At 42.2% G+C, this 23,555-nt stretch overlaps 1 protein-coding gene across 1 annotated transcript; it reads left to right on the top strand.

The window, feature by feature from the left end:
• The first annotated feature begins 499 nt into the window (after nt 1-499).
• On the top strand, nt 500-22,521 carry dbi (diazepam binding inhibitor (GABA receptor modulator, acyl-CoA binding protein)). Its single transcript, XM_061072067.1, has 4 exons — nt 500-640; nt 2,127-2,244; nt 5,655-5,717; nt 22,195-22,521. The coding sequence occupies exons 1-4, from the start codon at nt 626-628 to the stop codon at nt 22,266-22,268; spliced, it is 270 nt and encodes an 89-aa protein (XP_060928050.1). The 5' UTR covers nt 500-625; the 3' UTR covers nt 22,269-22,521.
• Nucleotides 22,522-23,555: the final 1,034 nt, after the last annotated feature.

Below are 23,555 nucleotides of genomic sequence, written 5' to 3'. Positions count from 1 at the left end.
CATTAACAAATAAACTCACAAAACATGGCAAGAATACTGAGATTTAAACGAAACAGGAAGATATTTTCTATCAAATTCAAAAAATAATTAGGCACTGGTGAGAGGAACAGAAGAGAGAAAGTCATTTCCTGTCTGAGAATTGGTCATACAGTATTGAATGATACACTTTATAAAATAGGTAAGCACCCAACTGGACTATGGGTTAGGGTTAATACTGCAAAAAAACGGAAACTGTCACCCAGGACTTAAGGAAATAATTTGATTGTAGGTTATTTTTGTTTGTTTTTATTTATTTATTAATTATTTATTTTTGTTCGTTTTTTTGTTTACTGCCAATCTACTGATCCACTGTTCAGAAGGGCGGTAATGCATCTATAAGCTGGTTTGCCAACCGCCAATAAACACTACAAGAAGAAGAACAGGAGAGGGCAGCAATGCGCCATTGAAGCGTCTACTCTACCTAATTCAAAGAAGAAGAAGAATTAAATGGTGGTGAGGGGAGGGCTTGCGTCCAGGGATCGATCGAGTAGGCAGTGGTTGCTTAATACAAGGACCAGTTGACTACCCTTCCTTCTCTATAGCGTCCGTTGTACGGCAAGCGCGCTTCTACGGACAGATACAAAAGATGGCAGACCTCCAGGTGGGTATGGATCTGGGCAACGTGTTGATTCATAACGGTTTGTCCATATTTCATAGCGTCCAGCTTTGTTCTAGAGATCTTGGCTTTGCCAAATAAACTGAGAGCAAGTTTCAGTTTGCCTCTGTTAATAATGTTGCCGTATTCACACTTTTTTTTGAGGACTATTGTATATTATCTGAACGTTATCGGTGTTTGTGGCGGTGTTGGTAGTTGGAATTTATCCAGCGTTGTCCGCCGCGGGTCACGTGTGTACGAAGTGTATGCTATGTTTTTGTCTTTAGATAGTAATTTCTATCCAATGTGTTCCCCCTCAGTTTTGGTAGAATGGTGGACTGTGAATAACAGTTGGCCGGGACGAGATCAGCGATGGGAAGATTAATATCAAATATCCATGTTTGGCGTCGCATCAAACATGTTTTCGTTTTAATGCTTGTTTCCACAGAGTGCACTGGTCAGACACACTGCCATATCTTACAGCTGACCAGCACAAGGTTTTTTGTAAATGATTTGGTCTTCAGACTTTCAGCGGGGACCTCTCACCTACTTACTGTAAATAATGGATACCGGATATTTGCTCCTCCTATAATCTGATTGCACGTTGTATTCTTTTTTTTACGTTTGGATACTAACACCAACACAATTTTTGTAGTGTGGGGGGTTTTAGAGTAAACATTGTTTTATGTCATTGTGTGTTATCAATGCACATTTTTCACATAAATATCTGTCTTGCGTTTCTGGTAATAAGAAAGCAAAATAAATACTTGAAGCATGAATCAAAATACGTGAACCTGTTCCACAACATTTTACTGGGACCTTACAGTTTCTAATGTGGTCCTGACTAACTTGGCACAACTAATGGGGTTTGGTGTGAAGGAGTCAGAATTAATCTATGAGCTTATTGTATATGTAGTATTTTGCAGTTTCACTGCATTAATCCGCAGATTCTCTCTCACTGGAAAGATTTGAGGGTGAGACTCGTCATGTAATCAACAAATTGACAATCAGAATTAATATGTCATGAAACTCTTTGTAAGGGTCACTATTGCCAGTAAGCTAGCCATACTCATTACATATGAAGCCTTTCCCATGTATTCCATTTACAAAACTGGGCACTGCATAGTTGCCGATCCTGACCTCCATTGGGATTAGATGCTACTGTTGACGCTTTCATTGATCAGCTGGGCCTCTCCCTTTTTACGTTGCACCTTGCATAAAGACTTTCACAGTGATGACAGTATTGTACAATCCATGTCATGATGATTTTGACATCTGTGTATTACTTCCCCCCCTGCTTCTATGAATCTCATTCTCACAATTCCAGCACTGGCACTGCTGGCTATATTTGGGTTCGGTAGCTTGCCCAAGGACACTTTGGCTTATGCACTGTAGGTCCTGCGGTATCAACCCTCTGATAAATAAAGAACACTCTTCCATCTGTGCCACTGCCATTAATTGTTGATCAAAATTATTGTCCTTTCCTCTTTAGGCTAAATTTGATACAGCAACAGCTGAGGTGAAGCTGCTGACGGGGAAGCCAACAGATGATGAGATGCTGCAGGTCTACTCCCTGTTCAAACAGGCCACTTTGGGTGATGTCAACACAGGTGAGACAGCAGATAATGTGTATTAGATAAACGTCTACAAAATATTTCACCTTTTGATTATCATATTTTCTACTTAATTTAGTATTATTTATTATCTTACAAATTAAGACTGCAAAACTTTAAGTCACTACTGAATGTAAGCTAGTGCTGGTTTGTGATTTTGTATCTCTTTTGAGTATTTTCTAAATTATATAATATGAATATTTTTTCCACCATAGATGTATTGTTGGATCCAGGGCATGAAAGAAATTCATGTAAAGACTCATGATTTAGGTCTTCCTCTCCAATAATAGACAACATCAAAGAAATGCCCGTATGTCTCTTGCAGTGATGCAAAAGCTACTTCACAGAAGGCTCTGCTAGGTGTGGGGAAATAACCTCAAATTAATATCCTGGTAATTTTCACTTTTTGGAAGTGATGATATTACATAACTTTATTACTTAATTTATGAGTATTGGTAGGTGAAGCCTTTCCTGTCTAGTGATATCTTTCCATTTATAACTAGTCTTGCTGTATATGATAAACGATACCTGGATGCTCCGCTGGCACTGGTTGTCAGCAAGTTGGTTTTGGCTGTGTTGCAGGGTGCCTCCTCGTATTCATGGGTTCTCTCATGTTGGCTGGCCTGTCTACTTGATCATTTTACACAACACGTCTGTCATCAGTGAAAACAAGCAATTACCATGCATGTCAGGAAGAGTAACACAATCTCAGTGCAGGTTATATTTAATTGATTAGGCTTGATTCGGGTAAAGAAAAAAACTGAAAAGCCTACCATTGAGAAAGGTAAGTAGTTTTCCCTAAGGATTAGACTGTTCCATGTTATCATAGAGAAGTGGCATAACAGTGATTGCAGCATAAAGCATCCTTTTATAGTCAGTTTTTTCTTTTCAGTAAATGATGCACTTATCACACACATTCATTAATTCTTCTCCTGCAGTCACAGTATGGATTGCAGTGATGATGTCTGCACTGGTGCCCAGAGAGTTGTAGAGACCCTGGCGTGCTGGACATTTGAGTCTGTTGCTTTGACTGAGGTGTATTGTAGTGGAAAGGTTTTCTACCCGTCTTATCCTGCTCCCTGCAAGGAAGAGCAGCACCTGATGTCCACAGCATGCACTGTAGCAACATGGTGGAGATCGGCAACTTCAGTCTGGTCAACATGAGGATGACCTTCACCAGCTTCATCTGCACAAGATCTCATGTTTTCCTCTCAATTTAAGATGACCTGCAACTGCTTATAGTTGGCAGTCGTCATCATGATACTGTTGAGATAATTTCTATATTCATGAGGGTTGGTAAAAAAAATTTAACATCTTTAGCCACAACACGGTTATTACCTAAGTTTTTCCTCATCTAAACAATCCCATATAAACAACACAAATTAAATACTGCATCCTTATTACCACCGAAACATGAACACAGATGCTTGAGTAGTTTTATGACGCAGGGAGAGAATTCCAGAGGTTGAGGGCTGTTTCCAAAGGTTTGCAGTTTGGTGTTGGCGATGGAGAGCATGAGTTAAATAACCGCAACCTTCTGAGCGAAGTGTCGGTGTGGAGGATGTCAGTAAAATATGGTGGGGCTAGGCCGTGGGGGGGATTTATAGGTGAGTATGAGGAGTTTGTACTTGATGCAGGCCTTGATTGGGAATGGAGTTGAATGAAGGTCGGGGTGAGCTGCCCAAAGTTGCTGGTGGATGGAGTCCACTTTAACCTGGAAAATTGGTTTGGTGGTGAATGGTTGTGAGTAAGTTTCTGGGGTGGTTTTGCTGGTTGACAATGAGGGAGGAGTAGTACTGAGTCTTGGTGTGTGAGAAAGCTTCCTTGTATGAACGCACATGGTCTCTGTAGACAGATCTTTTATAGAGCTGATCCAGTTGACAGCCGGAGGACTTCATGACGCGAAGTTGAGCTGTGAACAAGAGGGCTGGACCGGTGTAGGAGACAGGATGGGTTTTGAGGGGGGGGCCAGAGAGTTGAGACTGAGGGATAGAGCACTTTTGTAGTGGACGACCAGGCCATCAACCATGGTGCTGGGGTGATCTAAGGCCAGGTGTGTGGCCTGTAGGTTTGCCAGGGCTGGTGAACTAACTGTCGTGGTTCCTAGGTCGCGCCAGGGGGAAGGCGATGCATTCAAATTAGGTGGTAAAGTGCAAAGCGAGCGCAGGCAGGTAGGGAAGGAGGGCACTATGACAGGATATTGTGGCACGGTAAAAAGCGAGCATCGCAAATTGATTCTGCCCTGGTCCTGAAGCAGTGGTAATCAAATTTTGCAGCACGGAACGGACGGAAAGAAGTGCAATAGATGTCAAGTGTAGGAAAACATCATCGGGATTAAAGTTTTTAGCAGCATTGATGAGGGTAATCATTTTGAAGGATAACTTCAATACTATATGTCAAGCCGTCCTGCTGCAATCATAGTCTATTGTCAGCATTGTCAGCAGCCAAGATCACGATCCAGCGTCAAGATGGGATCCACTATAGTCCGCAGTCATTGTCCAATGTCCACTGCCACCAGTTAGGATCCATCATCAGCCGCCACCTCGGCCGTGGTCCACCACCATCCGATGCCAACAGGACAAAGGATCCTCCATTACCACTACGATCAGCCCGCACAATATAGAATCCGCCATACTGGATCCACTATTGCGACCACTGATGCTTTATCCACAAATCGTAATACATGGTGCGGCCACAGCTGTGGCCCTGCATCTGCGGGCGATAACCCACAGAAACTCCGGGGAAGAGGTCAAGTTAGTAACATGTACTGATGAGATATGAATTACTTTGAGGTGATAAGGATGAAGAAGAGGAAGGGGAAGCTGGAAAGAGAAGCTCCGTGTGTCATGTGTCATAAATTCCCTTTGCGCCTTAGCGTCATCAGGGTTTTTTGCCATGTAATCAATGATACAATGATACAGGCCAAACTTGAGGGTACACTGAGGCTCAAGGTAAATCTGACTGGCTACTGGTTTGTATGGTAACCATGTGGCCCACTCAGCAGATCAGACATCAATACCTCTATGCCTTTAACTTTTAACTTTTAAACTAAACGCTTCCTATTGTGGAACATAGGACAAGTTACTTTCTGCCGCTCTAATTAGCTCTAACTATAAGCTTTATCAAAAAGGAAGGTTTTAAGCCTACTCTTAAACAAACCGATCGTGTCTGCTTCCCGAACTGAAAGTGAGAGATTATTCCACAGGAGTGGGGCTTGATGGCTGAAAGCTCTGGCTCCTACTCTACTTTTAGAGACTATAGGGACTACATCCCGACATTCCTAGAGAGGAGATGGCTGTCATGTGAGCTAATGGCTTACACTTTAGCCAGATGCTTTGAATGCATTACACCTGCTAACATGTTTCATTTAATTAATTTACATCTGTCTTTATCTTTCCTTTGTGAAGGTCGTCCTGGGATGTTTGATTTCACTGGTAAAGCAAAATGGGATGCCTGGGAGAAGCAGAAAGGTATACTTTTATTACTGTGGATACAATTTTCAGCACTTTGTGTATACTTTTTCCACTAGCAGCATTGGCTTTAGGGGCAACACAACTAAATTAGACGCACCACTTACAATGACATACAACACAACACATTCATATTTAAAATCTTAACTGTTTTACCGATTTGGTAATAAATAGAACATTTACAAAATAACAACTACAACAAAACAAGTAAAGACACCCTAAAGAATAAATCTCCTTCCCCTCGCTATAGAGCACATCCCCCTGAGGACCACTAGGGCCTGGCACCTCTGAAGGTTCTCTTTCAACATTCGTTCGGTATCTCACTATGGGACACGCCCTTGCGCTGTCCCCCAGAAGCAATTCTGCCAGCCCTGACTGGCAGGCAGACGTGACGTCTGTCACTAGAGGAGGGACCTCCTACTCTATATAAGACTTTTCAAGTCATCAACTGTTAGAGTATAATCAAATTTTATTGAACAAACCTCCCAATGATAACAGTATTTTTTTCAAAAATAAAAAACTCAAAATGCAATGTTCCAAATTATTATGCAGAGTTTCTGAGTTTCTTAGTTTCAAGATATTTTTTAGGTTGTAAAGAACTAAAAATTGTCATTTGTTGAATTTGCAGCATTAAGAGGTCATATTTACTGAAATCAAAAAAAGTTTTAATCAAAAACATCTTAACAGGTCAAGTTACATGTCAACATAGGACCCCTTCTTTGATATCACCTTCACAATTCTTGCATCCATTGAACTTGTGAGTTCTTTGATAGTTTCTGCTTTAATGTCTTTGCAGGATGCCATAATAGCCTCCCAGAGCACCTGCATGGATGTGAACTGCCTTCCACCCACATAGATATTTTGCTTGATGATGCTCCAAAGGTTCTCAATAGGGTTAAGGTCAGGGGAAGATGGGGGCCACACCATGAGTTTCTCTCCTTTTATGCCCATAGCAGCCAATGCCCCAGAGGTATTCTTTGTAGCATGAGATGGTGCATTGTCATGCATGAATATGATTTTGCTTCGGAAGGCACGGTTCTTCTTTTTGTACCACGGAAGAAAGTGGTCAGTCAGAAACTCTACGTACTTTGCCGGGGTCATTTTCACACCGTCAGGGACCCTAAAGGGGCCGACCAGCTCTCTCCTCATGATTGCTCCAAAACATGACTCTGCCACCTCCTTGTTGACGTCTCAGCCTTGTTGGGACATGGTGGCCATTCACCAACCATCCTCTACTCCATCCATCAGGACCATCAAGGGTTGCTCGGCACTCATCCGTAAAAAAAACAGTTTGGAACTTAGTCTTCATGTAGTCCTGAGTAGGGATGCACCGAATAGAGAATTTGTGGCCGAAGCCGAATAATAATCAAACGCTTGGCCGAATACCGAATACCGAATGTGGTTGTTAAGTTTTTCATTTTTTTTTTTTTTTAATTTGCAAAAATAAAATACATAGACATGATTTTCAAAGAAAGTAAATGTTTATTTAACATTTCTGACATGTAGTGCAAAAAAGTGCAAAAGTTGGCACAAGTCTACTAAGTAACAGTAGGCTATAATGTAAACAATAATGTAATGGCTGAGGTAAATCGCAAGTGTGCTTGTAACATCAAACACTTACAGGTACATAACATATCCCTGACCAGAACAGATTTGTCATCAGAAAGAAACTGACATCTGAGACAAGACAACCCAAATTGCTTTACAGACAAAAACATTAAAACAAAACAACTGTGCCTGTATCAAGCCATAGGTCTACTTAGCCTACTCCTACAGGAACAGTGGCAGGTTCTTCTTTATGAAGAGAAGCTTCTCTGCTTTATCACATGTCAGTCTGTTCCTCTTCTCATCAAGGACATGTGATGCAGCACTAAACAGCCTCTCACTATCAGTGCTTGTGCATGGAGCAGCCAGGTACCTTGGAATGGAAACAACATTGTAGGTTCAGTTCATTGTTATCAAGCAATAAAAAAATAGTAATAAAGAGAAAAAGAAAACCAATCCTTTCCCATACTTTTAGCTTATTGTTTTAAATGTTACTGTACATCACCATTACTCTTGTGCACTTGCATTGTAGTATTCCTATATTGTTTTCTGTTGCATTAATTACATTATACATTTTGTTTTACCACTGTAAACCACTTTGTAAGTATGTTTTGAAAGGTGCTGTAAAAATTATTGACTGTTATTACCTGCGTGCCATCTGTGCTAAGTCAGGAAAGCGGCCTTGATTGGTCCTCCAATATGTTAGAGGATTGTCACTCCTGGGGATGGGGACTTCTGACAAGTAAGAGTCCAGCTGTTGAGCAGTGGCACTCGTTGTCTGCCTGGCATCTGGGTTGTTTTCCTGGAGGATCTCTTCAACCATGTCAGAGAGTGAGGGCACACGTACTGCCTCCGTGGTGCGGATTCTTTTTTTCTCTGCACCCTCTCCCCCCTCTCTGTGCGTCACTTCACTGTCTCCAAGTGGCTTTAATAAGTCCAATTCAGCATGGACCATTTCCCTAACCCTCTGTTTTTTCTCCACATCAATCCTGTGCGATGTGCTTTGCGAACTTTTTTGTCTTTTCAAAGACCGCGGCCACGGACGGAGTGTGGGTGCTGCTCGGAGCTTTCCTCTTTGATGCTACTGCAGCCGTCGCTCGCTCAAACTGAGCATGCTGCTCGGGGTGTTTGGCTTTAAGGTGGTTAATTAAGGCAGTAGTGCCAAAGGTCTAGATATTTCGGCTAAACACTGCTTTCAAACTGCAATTCTTGTGTCGCTCTCCGACACTTTAAAACATGACCACACCGCGAACTTTGTTTACGTTTACCGCGTCACTAGACGCTGTTTGCTTGCGTCATTAAAACGCGCCGCTAATATTCGGCCTTGTTTTTCACTCATTTTACCGGATACCGAATGTGGCCGAATATATTCGGTGGCCGAATATATTCGGTGGCCGAATATTCGGTGCATCCCTAGTCCTGAGCCCACTGCAACCTTTTTTGCTTGTGAGCTTGGTTTAGAGGAACGAATATCAGGTTTAAGGACACTTGCAAACCTCTTGAGCATCCTACATATTGAAGTTCGCGAGACTCCAGAGGCACCAGCGGCTTCAAACACCTGTTTGCTGTTATTCAATGGCATTTTAGTGGCTGCTCTCTTAACCCTACGCAATTGTTTGGCAGAAATCTTCCTTATTTTGCCTTTGTCTGAACGAACCCGCTTGTGCTGTGAATCGGTGACAAATTATTTCACCGTCTGATGATCACGCGCAATTCTTTTGGAAATATCCAATGTTGTGATACCTTGACCAAGGAATTGCACTATTTGTTGCTTTTCAGCAGCAGAGAGATCCTTTTTCTTCCCCATTTTGCCTAAAACATGTAGCTTGCTTAATAATGTGGAACATCCTTCTTAAGTAGTTTTCCTTTGATTGGGCTCACCTGGCAAACTAATTATCACAGGTGTCTGAGATTGATTTCACTCATCCAAATAGCCCTGAGACACAATACCACCCATGAGTTTAATTCAAAAACTAAAAAATGAATGTTTTTGACCCTTAAATCCATTTGCATAATAATGTGGAACGCGGTGTAGAAGCATTATCTCAGACGGCAGGTGTAGCTAAAGGCTAACAAAACTGTTCACAGAGCGAGCTAACCACTCGGTCGACAAGCGTTACCTTAAAACTACATAGCTGGCTGGGGTTAGTAGGTAGCCACCATACTATCTACTCAGCCGCTTACAATTAATCAAGGTACTTTCTTATCCCGAAGAAGGCCGAGGGTGTATGCCCGATAGTGGACCTACGGTCACTGAACACACACTTGAGGCGGTACAAATTCAGAATGCTGACACATTCAGCGCTGATCCGTTTTGTGCGTCCAGGCGAATGGTTTACAGCCATAGACCTGAAATACCCATATTTTCACATCCCTATCTACCCTCCTCACAGGAAATATCTCAGGTTTGCCTTCCAGGGCATGACATACGAATACCTGGTGCTCCCGTTCGGTCTTTCGTTAAGCCCACGGGTGTTTGTGAAATGCACCGAGGCAGCGGTGGCACCCCTGAGAGAGGGGGGTATGCGTATAGCGATGTATATAGACGACTGGCTCATAGCGGCACAGTCGCCCCAGCAAACTCAGGCCCACACCAGTCAGCTCACATCGCATCTGGCAGCCCTGGGTTTTGCGATAAACTGGGAAAAGAGTTTTCTGATTCCAACTCAGAAAATCACATTCATAGGACTGTCCCTCGATTCAGTCACATTCAGAGCGCGTCTCTCCGCGGAAAGGATAAAAGCTTTCCAAGCTTGTCTGGCACTTTTTCGCAGGGGGGCGTTACTAAAGTTCAGGTCGTGCCTCAGACTGTTAGGGCTGATGGCCTCAGTTCTGGTGGTCACTTTACTGGGTTGTTTACACATGAGACCAGTTCAGCGCTGGGTAGCGTCGCTCAAACTGAGCCCGACGCACCACCGTCATCGCCAGGTCTTGGTCTCTATGGCCTGCGTCCATGCGCTGCGCCCATGGAGATGCACGGGTTTTCTGACCAAGGGCATTGCCATGGGAACGGTCATGACAGGGAGGGTTATTACAACAGATGCCTCTCTGGCGGGCTGGGGGGCCACGCACGAGGGGAGGTCGGTGAGCGGAACTTGGACTTTACTAATGCAGACCGCTCACATAAATTGTCTGGAACTGTTGGCTGTATCGTTGGCACTAAAACATTTTTTGCCCCTTCTCAGAGGGCAACATGTTATGGTCAGAACGGACAATTCCACCGTGGTGGCATATATCAACAGACAGGGGGGGCTGCGCACACGTCACCTTCACACATTGGCACACAGACTTATAGTGTAGAGCAGTTCTCACCTGTTATCCCTCAGGGCGACAGGCGCCGGGCACACGGAACTGGGGAGCGGATTTGCTCTCTAGGGGCAGCCCTCGCTACAAGGATTGGAAACTCCACGGCGAGGTGATAACGCAGATATGGAGAAAATTCGGCCGGGCTCAGGTGGATCTCTTCGCGTCAGAAGAAAACGCACAGTGCCCGATGTTTTACTCCCTGACCGGCCAGAACGCCCCGATGGGGGGGGATGCTATAGCGCACAAGTAACCATAGGTTCTAATGTCATCAAAACCATTCAGAGCGCCAGGGCCCCTTCTACACGCATTGCATATGATGGCAAATAGCGTGCGTTTGAGGATTGGTGCGCAAAAGCAGGTGTGGAGGCTTTTCAGAGCCCTTCAGCTGGCATTTTGACATTCCTACAGGAACGTTTGTACAAGGGTCTCGCGTTCTTCACGGTCAAAGTGTACTTAGCTGCTATTTCAGCATGTCACATAGGCTTTGGGGGCAAAACGGCAGGACAGCATCCTCTCGTTTGCCAGTTCATGAAGGGCGCAAGGCGGATGCGGCCGGTCTCAAGGAGCTTAACCCCACCGTTGGATTTAACTCTGGTGCTCAACGCGCTATCTGGCGCACCTTTCGAGCCACTGCAGCAGGTAGAGCTTAAGGCTCCATTATGCTTCTACGTATCTGTTTCGCGGAGAGTGACGCACGGAGACCAGAGAGTCTTTTTGATTTTTGCTTCTCCGACGACTATATTTTGAAAACAATTCACCGCCAAACCCATAGGTGGCGCAACGGAAGACGAGCTCAGAGAAGCCTACCCCATTTCTGGGAAGAAAAAGTCCACGTGTGTTTATTCACTTCTGTTGGCTTGCCTCCCACACACTGAACCATGGCAACTAACAGAACTAAATAAAGTGACACCCAGCGTGTCAAAATGCTGATGTTATCGTTTCTTAGCGCAGCGGTTCCCCGGTCTTGTTTCCCAACTGTGTTGCTGATTCCACAGCTTGAATCTGCTTGAGGCTACATGTGGCTTGAAGCTACATGGAGCTGGCTAGCTTCCCCCCCAGCTTCCACACACAGTCAGCAGGGACTCCCGACACTAACTACTACCCAGTGTTTGCTTCTTACCTGACGGTATTGTAGAAACAGTGTCATGATAGCAGTGGAATTAAAGTCGTGACAGCCGATTTTTGCACTGTTACCACCGCAGTTAGCATGGTTGCTAGCACGCTAGCCTAGCCCGCTAGCGCCGTTTTGAAAGCTCGTTATAACCGTATGTGACCGTGCACACATGCCGTCAGTGCTCTAACGAGCCACCGTCAGCCGGACAACTCCACTGGCTTAACACACACGTCACATTAATCGTAGAATCGTAGTTGTGTTTGTGTTTATTGTGAAGCAGGAAGTTTGAAGTCCGGAAATGTGAAATCCGGAAATGACTTCGTACGGAAATTATGTCGTACGGAAATTATGTCGTACGGAAATTATGTCGTTCGCGGACCAATCACAGCCAAGGGCTGTCTGTGGGGTCTCCGAAATAAACACGGATAGTTAGAAAAATCAGAGGTGCACGAAAAGCTGTCCGAGGCGCTCGGAGAGGGCGTTCCACGGCGGGTAGGGCGGTCTTATCTGTCCGTTTTAGAAAAGACGGAGAAGCATAAAGGAGTCTTTAAGATGCTCTCGTTTAAAACGTCTCTCTTACTGGCGCTGACATCTGCAAAGCGCGTAAGCGACATTCATGCACTGTCAGTGAATCCTTCATTAATGCGTTTTTTTAGGGGGGATTTTTCTCAATCCAAATCCCGCGTTTGTGCCTAAGGTTTTTAACTCGGCATTAGCATATCGCCCTATTGAACTGTCGGCGTTCCATCCTCCACCATTCTCCACGCCGGAGCAGGGACGGCTGAATGCGCTCTGCCCTGTGTGCGCATTGCGCATCTTTGTGGACCGGACATCTGGCTTCAGGAAATCAGAGCAGCTGTTTGTGTCGTGGGCTACGCCGCACTTGGGGAAGCCTCATACGAAGCAGCGTTTGTCAAGCTGGATCATGGAGGCAATTGCCACAGCCTATCATTGCAGGGGATTACAACCCCCAAAAGGCCTGCGCGCTCATTCCACTCGGGGGATCGCGGCGTCATGGGCACTGTTCCAAGGCGTGCCTGTTGAAGAGATATGTGAGGCAGCCAGCTGGGCAACGCCTCATACCTTCACCAGATTTTATAATCTGGATATCATTGTACCTACATGGTCTCATACAGTTCTGAGCGTGGGGTCAGTCACAAATGTCCCTGTCTGACTGACTGATTGAATCGTTACTTAGTGGTCTTTTGATAAACTTATCTGGAAATACGGGAGTCGCTATATTCCATAGTGAGATACCGAACGAATGTTGAAAGAGAGTTTAAGGTTAAGGAGTTAACCCCAGTTCTTTGAAACATGAGTGAGGTATCTCACCAGATCACCATCCTTGCCTGGAGCATGGAAGAGGTGTGCTTATTTTTTTAGACTAAAGGCGATGACGTGACATCCGGTCTTATATAGAGTAGGAGGTCCCTCTTCTAGTGACAGACGTCACATCTGCCAGTCGGGGCTGGGGGAGTGTAAAATTGCTTCTGGGGGACAGCGCAAGGGCGTGTCCCATAGTGAGATACCTCACTCATGTTTCAAGGAACTGGGGCAAACTCCTTAACCTTAAGTTCTTTAGCCCTGACTGAAACTAATCTGTTCAGCCTCTTTTGCATCAACCTCCAAGCTAGTTCCCTCAAGATTTATTCTAATGAGGTCCTCCACTGTCCCCATGCAGGGGACCCTCTTACATCATATTTAATCCTATTTTGTGCTGAGAATAGTCATAAATTATTCTGAAATTGGCTATTCTGCACTTTTACTTGAATTTAATGCTGATTAGGGCTGGTTATCACCACTGATTTCCCAAATCGATTTGATTACGATTAACAAGGTTTCGATTTAATTTAATATCGATTCAGTTATAGATATTTCAGTCTACAATTCCAAGTTTGCTTGGATATGAAAGAATGTCTCAGAGAACTAAGGCTGTAAACAGTGAAAGGAAACCTCTAACTTGGTGCATTATTACAAATATTAAGGTAGGCCTGTCATGATAACAAAATTTGTTGGATGATATATTGTCCAAGTTACTTGTCGATATTGTCGGGTCATGATCACATCACTTTGTGTGTGAGCATGTATGTGACTGTTTGCAGGCATTTCCCCCCAGTAGGAGATGGTAGACAATTGTAGTGAACCAAAATGCGTCTTTGTATTACAATATGGCCAATTATGCAAATTAGAATTAAAGGTAGACAAGCCTTGATAGAGTACCAGGCTGGACGTTTTGGGACCTGGTGGGGGCACCAATTGGCCTGACAGCCAGCCGGGCCAGTACTACTATTGGGGAAACAGTGTTAGTACAACAGTGTTAGAGTCAGGTTTCATAGATACTCTTTGAATGTAGAGTATGTCACTAGAACTGATACTTTGGAACCAAGTCAATGCCAAAATTAAAAAAAAATGATTACCATCCTCACTTCCCCACTGACCTTCGCTCCCTCTGCATGTTGACGGTGAACACCAGGACAGGCAGCAGTGTATAAAGTACTTGCCATACTAAAAGTACAGATATCTTACCTGAAAGTGACTCCGGTAAAAGTTAAAGTTACCCGTAAGAAAATGGCTTGAGTCAAAGTCTTAAAGTAGCTCATATTAAAAGTTTTAAAGTATCAAAAGTACAGGTACAACAATTAACAATGCAAAGTGCTTTTCATAGTAGGCCTACACACAGACAAAATATTAAAAAATTGTTCTCACTAGACTTTATTTCATGTGACTGAAAAACTATAACAAAAAATATAATTTAACAAATTTTGAACCCCAGATGCTGAGTGTTGGTGAGGGTTGGATGTAATGACTGCATACGAGGATCTTATTCTTTTTAACCAGTTCTAATAACAGCTCCGCTCCAGGTGTGTATGCTAAAACACGGCTCTGTCGATTTCTCTCTCTTAATGTCCTTTAATTTGGCAACAGCACATTACAACATATGTCTATAAAAGGCAGCGCAGAATATGGGTGGGAGTGCGTGGAGCTCTACAAAAATAAATGATACAAAATACAACGATGATAAGAATTATGGAAGGGATGAACTGAGCCAACTACACAATCAAAAGAACCTGTAGGCTGAACATACACACTACGTTAATGATCATTTATGCAGACTACACACATATCTGTGTGAACAATATATATCCTTATCTACCCGTATATACATATTAGCGAGGAACCAACCGATACACTGGAGCTTTGAGTGTGTGTGTGTGTGTGTTTGAGAAGAGCGAGTAAGGAGACTGATGAATGCACTGCTCTGAAGAAAGATTTAACTCATTAAGATATGTATTAATCATTATGTTATGATCAGTGTTGATACTGTGGCGTCAATTTAAACAAATCAACATTTAAATGAGAGACAGACAGTTTTTCTATAGAATTTTTCGATATATTGTAAATATAGATCATGCCCAGTATTGACCCATAAGATGCCAGTGGGTTAGGTTGATCCTGGCCATTGGCTTGCATCCTGGCACTGCAAGTCCAGTTCCAATATGAAGTGACTGAGATGACAAGTGGTAAATGTTTTTATGAAGCAGAGAAGAAGGTTCTCAACCTGTTATGCATTTGTTTTCATTCTACCAGCTCTACCAGTGGTGTCACTAAATTTGAAAAATCCCTCAACAGTAGATCGCATACACCACAGATGTCTACACAAAAAGCCTAAATTACATATACAGTTTGGTGACCAGTCTGGTTTTCTCATGGGGAAAAATAGTGTAGTGTGTGTGACCCCCTTTCACCAGGGCACAATCCAATTTTTCCACTCTTGTTTTTGAGTTATCTTGCCCCTTGAAAACGGAGTCACAAGCTCTTCACAAAGCTAGTAGTCGCCCTTGTAAACAGATGTTACAAAACAGGCAGTTTTGACAGGGATTTCATTGTAATAACATTGTTGAGATTGGATCCCTCACATGTGTCTCTCTCTGAGGTTTGTACGTTCTTTTTACCCTTTTAAAAGTTTTTGTTATTAGTTTTTCCTTACTCTTGTTGAGGTTTAAGGCCAGAAGATGTCACACCTTGTTAAAGCCCTATTAGACAAATTGTGATTTGTGAATATGGGCTATACAAATCAAATTTGATTGATTGATTGCGCTTCAAGTTGCTAGCAGTGGTCTGTATGCAACTCTGCCAGGATGCTTTGTTTTTAGAGGAGCGGTTCAATTCAGTTACATTCCTACTATACGCGGGTTCAGTCAAGTGCATTGTTTGTCTTTAAAGAGAGGGGGGGGAATTGTGTATATATATCTTTAGCATGCTTATGCTAGCATGTTAACGTTAGTGCGGTTGCAATCTTTTGTTTTGAAGTTGTTGATGAAAAAGTTACCATAACACATTGAAATTATATTAAACTATTACAATCACTATCGCAATTTTTAAATCGTTATTAATGGAGAAAATACTCCATTTGTTGGTCTCTCTTCCAGCTCCCCCTCGATTGGCTGTTATTGTTTTTGCAAGCTTAAAAACTGTTTAGCAATTCCTACTCTGTTTCAATTAAAGGTGATCGTGACTGGTCCATAACAGGCTTCACAGCCTTTACATCAAGGAATGTATCACTTTATGGATTCAGGGCAACAAGTGCACCAACCTTTATTGCGCTACGGACCGGTTGGATGTCAGACAATATTTTCCTGAACCGGCATTTAAGGTGTGGCTACGGAGTGTCACTACGGAGGCCCTCTGGTACGGCCTCTCGTGACATCGGTAGATTTTTTTATTTATTTAACGAAATTAACGAAATGTTAATACGCGGCCTCAAATTAATCATTGCGTGGTAAGTTACCAGCAAGACGGAGACGGACGGATACCAAAGCTCCATTACGCACACGCTGCGCTTCTGTGCGTTTTGGAGAGTTTTTTTGTTATTTAAAATAAAATGTATTCCACTGATGGTACAGATATGATGTCGGAAATGGCAACAGAGTTTTTAGTGCTGTTGTGGCGATCTCAGGTTAATCTGCCGTGACTTTAATCCACAACACCGGCAGAGTTGTTTTCTCGAACATACTTTTAAGGCCGCCGTCATTTGCGATCTCCAGCAGCTGATTTTCTTCTTGCACAGACATGCTGGATTCACCTGGTTTGTTGACAAATGGGTCCGACAAATACCGTGTGGGTCTGTGTTTAGCGAAAAAGTCACGTGACTGAGACAAGCGTCTTGACATGCGTAAAGCATGAGTTTTAACGGAGAGGATCTGGTAATTTTTAAAAATAAAATGCTGTTCAGAATCAGATAATAAATAAAACGGAAATAATGTAAGTTGTTTATTCTTTCTGTGGGGCCCGGTACCAAATGACCCACGGCCCGGTACCGGGGGTTGGGGACCACTACACCAGACAACAGTGAGTTGTGCTCGCTGAATCTGTAATCCAACTCTGCAAGCACTGAATCAATAGTGCTGTGGTACAGTCTCTGAAGCTCTGTTTTCTCGTCATCATCCCCCTGTCCTGTAGTTCCCACAACGAAATACTCATTCAAATTTGTGTTGGCTTTGCGTTCTTTGTTTGGGGATGTTGGGTCTCAGTGATGCACTGGCATCCGTGGACATGTCCTACACCTTATTAAACTCTACATCATAGCAGAGTATCCTCAATCAAGCTATTCCACTAGCCACGATACTTAAACCTGCCATCAAGTCAGAGTCCTCTCTCTGTAGAATCTTGTTTGGTGGATCCAGCAGGGCAAGAAGTGTGTGCAGTAATTTACCAATGAATGATAAACTGTGCTCGGTCAACTCTGCGCCATAGGTAGGTCACTGGGGGTCGCCAGGTGGGTACCCTCCTTCATTGATGTTCTGTTAATGAGTCCACGACATCTCCACAGGGCTCAATGGTGATACCTGGAGTCACAGTTACACCCCCCTCTGCTCCATACCCCACGCCATTTAGACTTGGTGCGAAAAGTAAGCTAGAGAAGTAGCTACTTTAGGGCCCAGCAACAGTCTTGCTTCTTTATCCAAAGCCACTGGCTGCTTCTCTCAGCTGCCTCCGACACAGCTTTGATGGTTTGGGCAGGCCTCTGACCCAAAGTCTCTTAGCAATCTGGTGTTAGATGTTGCAACGAACCCTCTGCATCTCAATTCCACTTTGCCGAGTTGAGTGTTCCAGCCGCAATGTTGCGCTTCAGCAGCAAACTTGGCATAGCGTAGATGTTTCCGCTCTTAAGCCTTGTCCACTGAGTCCTCCTAGGGTACCATGAGTTCAATTATGAAGACCTTCTTCAGAGAAGGGGACCAGAGAACAATATCAGGCCTTAGGGTAGTGGTTGCGATTTCTGTAAGAAAAACAAGCCTCAGGCCAACACCCACAAGCATCTTGCAGTCGCAGGCTACTCAAAGCTGATCATGCTTTAGTAGTGTTGGGCTGCCCCTGGTTTCTTTTGCCTCTTCACGGACAAAAGATTTCTGTTGGTGGTAAGGCCCTTGAGGACTTGGTTGTAATGCCAGGTGTTAAGTCCTTGGGTTAGGCTGATTTTGGTCTGGAACAGAGGGCACATCCTGGGTCTTCACCCAAACTGATGAAGATTGCTTGTGGTTGGAAGGATGTCATATGGAGTTCTGCTGATGAGGCTGAGCAGCTTCATCTCCATGCTCCACAAGTCCTTCCAGCTGATCTTCCTCCTCTCCACATTGTCCCAACGTGTCCACCGCCCCTGTTTACCAAGGTAGACCACCTTGGCCCAGCTTGCTGCCTCCTCCTGTTGGTGCATTACCTCCACCACCATCTTCCTCCGTTTTGGTGCTGTGGCTCTGTTCCAGGCTGGCCGCCAAGTTGTTAGACCAAGGCCTCTATACAATATGCCTACTCACATACTATACCATTACTCTTATTTTGCTGATGTTTTGTTATACGTGGCATCTATTGTACTTCTTTCTGTCCTGGGAGAGGGATCCCTCACATGTGGCTCTCTCTGAGGTTTCTAAATTGTTCCCCCTGTTAAATGTTTTTTTTGGTAGTTTTTCCTTACTCTTGTTGAGGGTTAAGGGATGTTGCACCTTGTTAAGCCCTATGAGACAAATTGTAATTTGTGAATATGGGCTATACAAATTAAATTTGATGGATTGATGATTTTTGACTTCATACAATCCTTGATACATCTGTCCATCTACCAGGCTACTTCAAAATATATGGCACATATATGGCACTGATTCATAAGGCATGTTAGACTTTATGATGTCTTATTCTCTCAAACTGGACCTCTTTGAAGTTTAATTGAGTGATCTAAAGTGTGGGAGTTTTGAGTCAGAGACCAGTTTTCATTTATTTTGTTGTTGGACAGCTTAATGCACATTGATATATTCCTCTTACTTGAATAGAACAAGCTCTTGCACAAACTTTACTTTGGAGAGATTTTTTTATGGAACTGTAAAAAGCTGATTATCAGTTCAGACTGGGCTATATTTTGTTCTGGAATAATGCCTTGCAGTTCATAGTTGTGCTTATGCTTGTCTTTTGTCATATTTGTTTGTATTTACGAGAAGATTATTAAATAAATATAAATGACAAGTTTTGAAATAAAAAGGGTCGCCTGGAATGGAGTTGAAGTCGTCACAGTGCACATGCATGCATGAGCATGACCGTGATACCAGCTTATGACCGGGGTAGCAGCATGACCGGGGTAGCAGCAATTGGTTAAACCAGTTGTGTCTGTTAACATAATATTGCTTTTCTTTCTTTTACCGCCATTGAATTTGCATCTCTTCAATAATGTTTTGCGGATTCTGGATGCTTTTTCTTACATAAGAATGAAAAAATATTCTGACCCATAGTTAGAAAGCATTTTGCCGGGATAAGAGGAGACAATTGAACAAAACAGAAATTTTGGCATGATGTTTATTTTCACTGCATTAATTCTTCCAATCAAAGAGAAAGGTAAACTTCTCCATATTTGATGGTCAGAAATATTGCGTGTCTGTATGATTGCCCCCATTGAAATTATATATCCCAATATATAATTAAATTCGTTTTATCTTTCTTGTGGGGCATTTTAAGTGCTCTTTGGGGCCCTCTGGTGGCCATGGGGGCCCTAAGCAGCCACGTAGTTTGCAAAATACAAAAAACAATGGCATCTTCAATCATGATGTTTGACTGCACACATGATCATATACCAGTTAAGTTGACATCGCCCAACCCTAGTCCAAAATTGTCAAACACCAGTAAGGCCCTGACTCTAAATTCCTATCTAAAATGTGGTCTCAGAAAAGACAGACCTCACTATCCCTTGCAAATATTTTTCACTTCTGCTTGTGTCCTTTTAGGCTGCATGGCTATCCATAATGCACATAATGCCTAATCTGTCCTAGTGTATATCGTATTAACAATGTAATAGAAATACAATTATTATAATACACTAACATTCTGCTGATTGGTTTGGAATGAGCTGAGCTAGATGTTTACAGTGGTTGATTGGAAAAATTATAAATCGTAAAAAGGAAACAGAAAAAGAGAGCACCTACTCCCCATCACCTGAAGTTATTTAGATTCACATTTAATATAATAACAGCCTTTCAATACAAAGATACAAAGTTGACAATGTGTCAGAAGCATTCTAGGTGATACAGAAATGGAACAGTGGACATTTTAGATTTTTCTGGAATTCCAAATGGACAGATGATAACCAAATGATATTCTGAGACTAAAGGTTTTTCTTTACATTTTGATATATATCATCTCTTGGAGCTAAAACACTCACACATTTCCAACTTTTAACTATTTTTACACAAACATAATCCAATCTGCATAACTGTAATAAAGTCCTTCAAGTTATATATTTGGTGGAGCAGATTTATTGTGGAAAAGTAGAAAAAAGAGAATAGGAGAATAATCAATTTGTCACTATGAAAGTGGCACAATAATAGTTATTCACTGAAAGATACAGTTTAAAGAAATGAGAATAGTTAATAATCACCATTTTGAATTTCAAAGCAAATCTGAAAACACAGGACAATACAAGGACAATACAGTAGATCACAATAATACACTGCTCAACAAAAATTAAAGGAACACTTAAATCACACATCAGAGCTTGATCAACAGATGATTCAAGTAGAAAATCTTTACTGATGTACATTATATAATTTGTTGAGAACAAAATTACATTACAACGGTCAGTGGAAACCATCGTCATCAACCCATTTGGGGCTTGATTCAAAACCACTCAAAAAAAATTGCCTGAATTTCATCACATCAACTCATGATGGCACTCTGTAGTGTGTAGGCCCTGTGTGTGTCTCTATGCACACCCTAAACATCTGGGCATGCTCCTGATTAGTTGTTGGATGGTGTCCTGGGAGATCTCGTCTCGAACCAAGAGGTGAACGTAAGGGCCAGTCAATGGCAGTCAGGGTACCGTTTGCTATGACACTAACTAAGCAAAACTTCTTGCGAGCACAGGTATTGATGTGCCATTCTGGAGTAGCTGGACTACGCAACCTGATTGGGCTGCATGTTCACCTCACGAAAACTAGAGAAGAATCCGTCAAGAAGGATAAGCAGAGAGAAATTGTCTGTGGCCACCACAGGCGAAGCCGTTCCCTTTTTGGGGTTGTCTTGCTTTTGCCTCTCTATTGCACCTGTTAAAGAGCCAGCAGATGAAATTGATTCACACTCCCTTGTGCTTCCTAAATTGACAGATTGATATCCTTGAAGTTGAACTAACTTGGTGTTATACTGTGTTCCCTTAATTTTTTTTGAGTGGCCTACATTGATGCTAAATACCAGCATCATAATAATCATCATCTTCTTGCTTTTCGTCTTCATTAAGACTGAGAAAAAGAACAAACCAATAAAAATAATCAATACTAATAACAACCAATAACCTGTGATAACGTCTCATATCTAGATTATTGCAACCACGTGTACGTCATCAAAAAGTGTTTTGAAAAAAACTAAACAATGCTACATTTAGGAAAATACAATGGAAATGATTCTAATTCAATTCAAAACAACTATTTGTCCCCAGATGGCAATTCTAAGGCACAGAGCATGTCAAAACACAAGTAAAACGAAAAAATAAAATATTCTGAGCATTGCTATAAGAGAGCCTTTGACCCAAGCATTTAATTTCCAGCAACTGCTAAATGTAATTGTTGTGCATATGACAATAAACTCTTGAATCTTAAATACCCTGGAAGTGCATATAATAGAGCAGTGGTTAACCTGAGAACAGAAAACACTGCACCACATTTCAAACAGCAGGACATCATTTGGTTTAGTGTTTCTGTTTACTATGAGGGCACAATGGCCTAACCTAAGCAAATGTATTTCAATTTAATATGATTTGTCCAGAAATGAATTCTCACGACACCAAAAAAATTCCCGATAGCTAGTGGACAAGACTAGAGTGAAGATTCAAACCCAGTAATTAAACTTAATTTGAGAGTCAACTGCAGGACTCTGAGGGCTACCCACTGCATGCAATGAGGAAGAAGTTATAATGTTATGTTGGAAGCACTGGATATTGATTAATTAATATTTTGTATTGTATTTACTTAAATCCATTTGCAGGTAAGAGCAAAGACGATGCCATGAACGAGTACATCAACCTAGTGGAGCAGTTGAAGCAAAAATATGGAATCTAACATCACGTTAACCCCAAACTGCCTGCTCCAATGGCTGGAGAAACTACACTCATTCCTCACCCTGATGCTGTGAAGCGCCCAAGATCTGTGTCCTAAAACAAGTCTAAATACAGTTGATGGTTCCAGTAAAATAAGTCAATCTGAATATCCGCTGACTCATGATCAAAAAGTCAGAATATCACCATGTTTTAGTAAATGTTCTCAAATATTATCTGCACAGTGTATCTTTTCAAAATAAAATCAGTTTTCTCTGCATTGTGTTATGTTTACAGATTTTGTGATGTGTTCTTGTTATTATATCATGTATATATAGCATGTCGTAACATAGACCTTGTTGCAATGCGGTTTTGAGCAGGCCCATTGACAACTATCTACTTTTTGTAGAGCTCTGTTCAGTTTGTGAGACTACAGACTGCTAAGGCAAAAAGCAGCATTTCATTGTTGCCAGTGCTTGTAAATGATAGATTGTGCAACTCTATGTACATCACTACAAAAGAACAGCACTGTTTTTTTGCAACACTTTTTGATCAACAAATAAGTTTATGTGTTACTTTATGTTGTTTTGCTACTCTCATAAACAAATACAAATAAACAGATACAATGCCAGGGGTTTTAAGCAACGTTTCACATAAATAGAGACAGCGATAAAGTAAACAGATATAGTTAAGAAATGTGTTAAACTGACTTCTGCAAATACACACTTAAATAAATTTCCCATATTATAACACTCATTCTTGCCAAAAGTGCCTTTTGAGTACTTAATGCTTTATGTACTAATATATTTAAGTCTCATGACTGCTTGACATATAGTATTGAAAAATGTTTACCCTCATCGATGCTGCTAAAAACTTTAATCCCGATGATGTTTTCCTACACTTGACATCTATTGCACTTCTGTCCGTCCTGGGAGAAGGATCCCTCACATGTGGCTATCTCTGAGGTTTCTACGTATTTTTAAACAATTTAGCAATAATTTTGTCCTGTTGCCTATTGTGATGGAAATCTGGAAATACAAGAGGCTGGAACACCATCATCTTTTTGATTTCTAAATTGTGTATCTAAAGCAAAGGTTTTAAAGTTTTGGAGTCCCCAATGAAAAACTGTGTGGTTTCTCCTGTCTTAGTTTATTTTTGGCTATAATGATAAGTTCCTACAAGTGTCCGAAGTATTGCAGATATACCAGACCACAAGTGTGGGACATTTTTCGGCATTTTGCCTCTATGATAAGTGCAAATCTTGAAATAAAAGAGGCAGGTGAACAATTCTAACATACAGCCCCGTCTGCAA

This window comes from Limanda limanda, chromosome 1, assembly GCF_963576545.1.
Source record: "Limanda limanda chromosome 1, fLimLim1.1, whole genome shotgun sequence".
Lineage (NCBI taxonomy): Eukaryota > Metazoa > Chordata > Actinopteri > Pleuronectiformes > Pleuronectidae > Limanda > Limanda limanda.
This window is presented reverse-complemented; position numbering and strand designations above follow the sequence as displayed.

Coding starts and splice junctions, on each gene's coding strand:
- dbi (XM_061072067.1), top strand. Junction 2,245..5,654: donor TTTGGGTGATGTCAACACAG/GTGAGACAGCAG, acceptor TCCTTTGTGAAG/GTCGTCCTGGGATGTTTGAT. Junction 5,718..22,194: donor TGCCTGGGAGAAGCAGAAAG/GTATACTTTTAT, acceptor ATCCATTTGCAG/GTAAGAGCAAAGACGATGCC.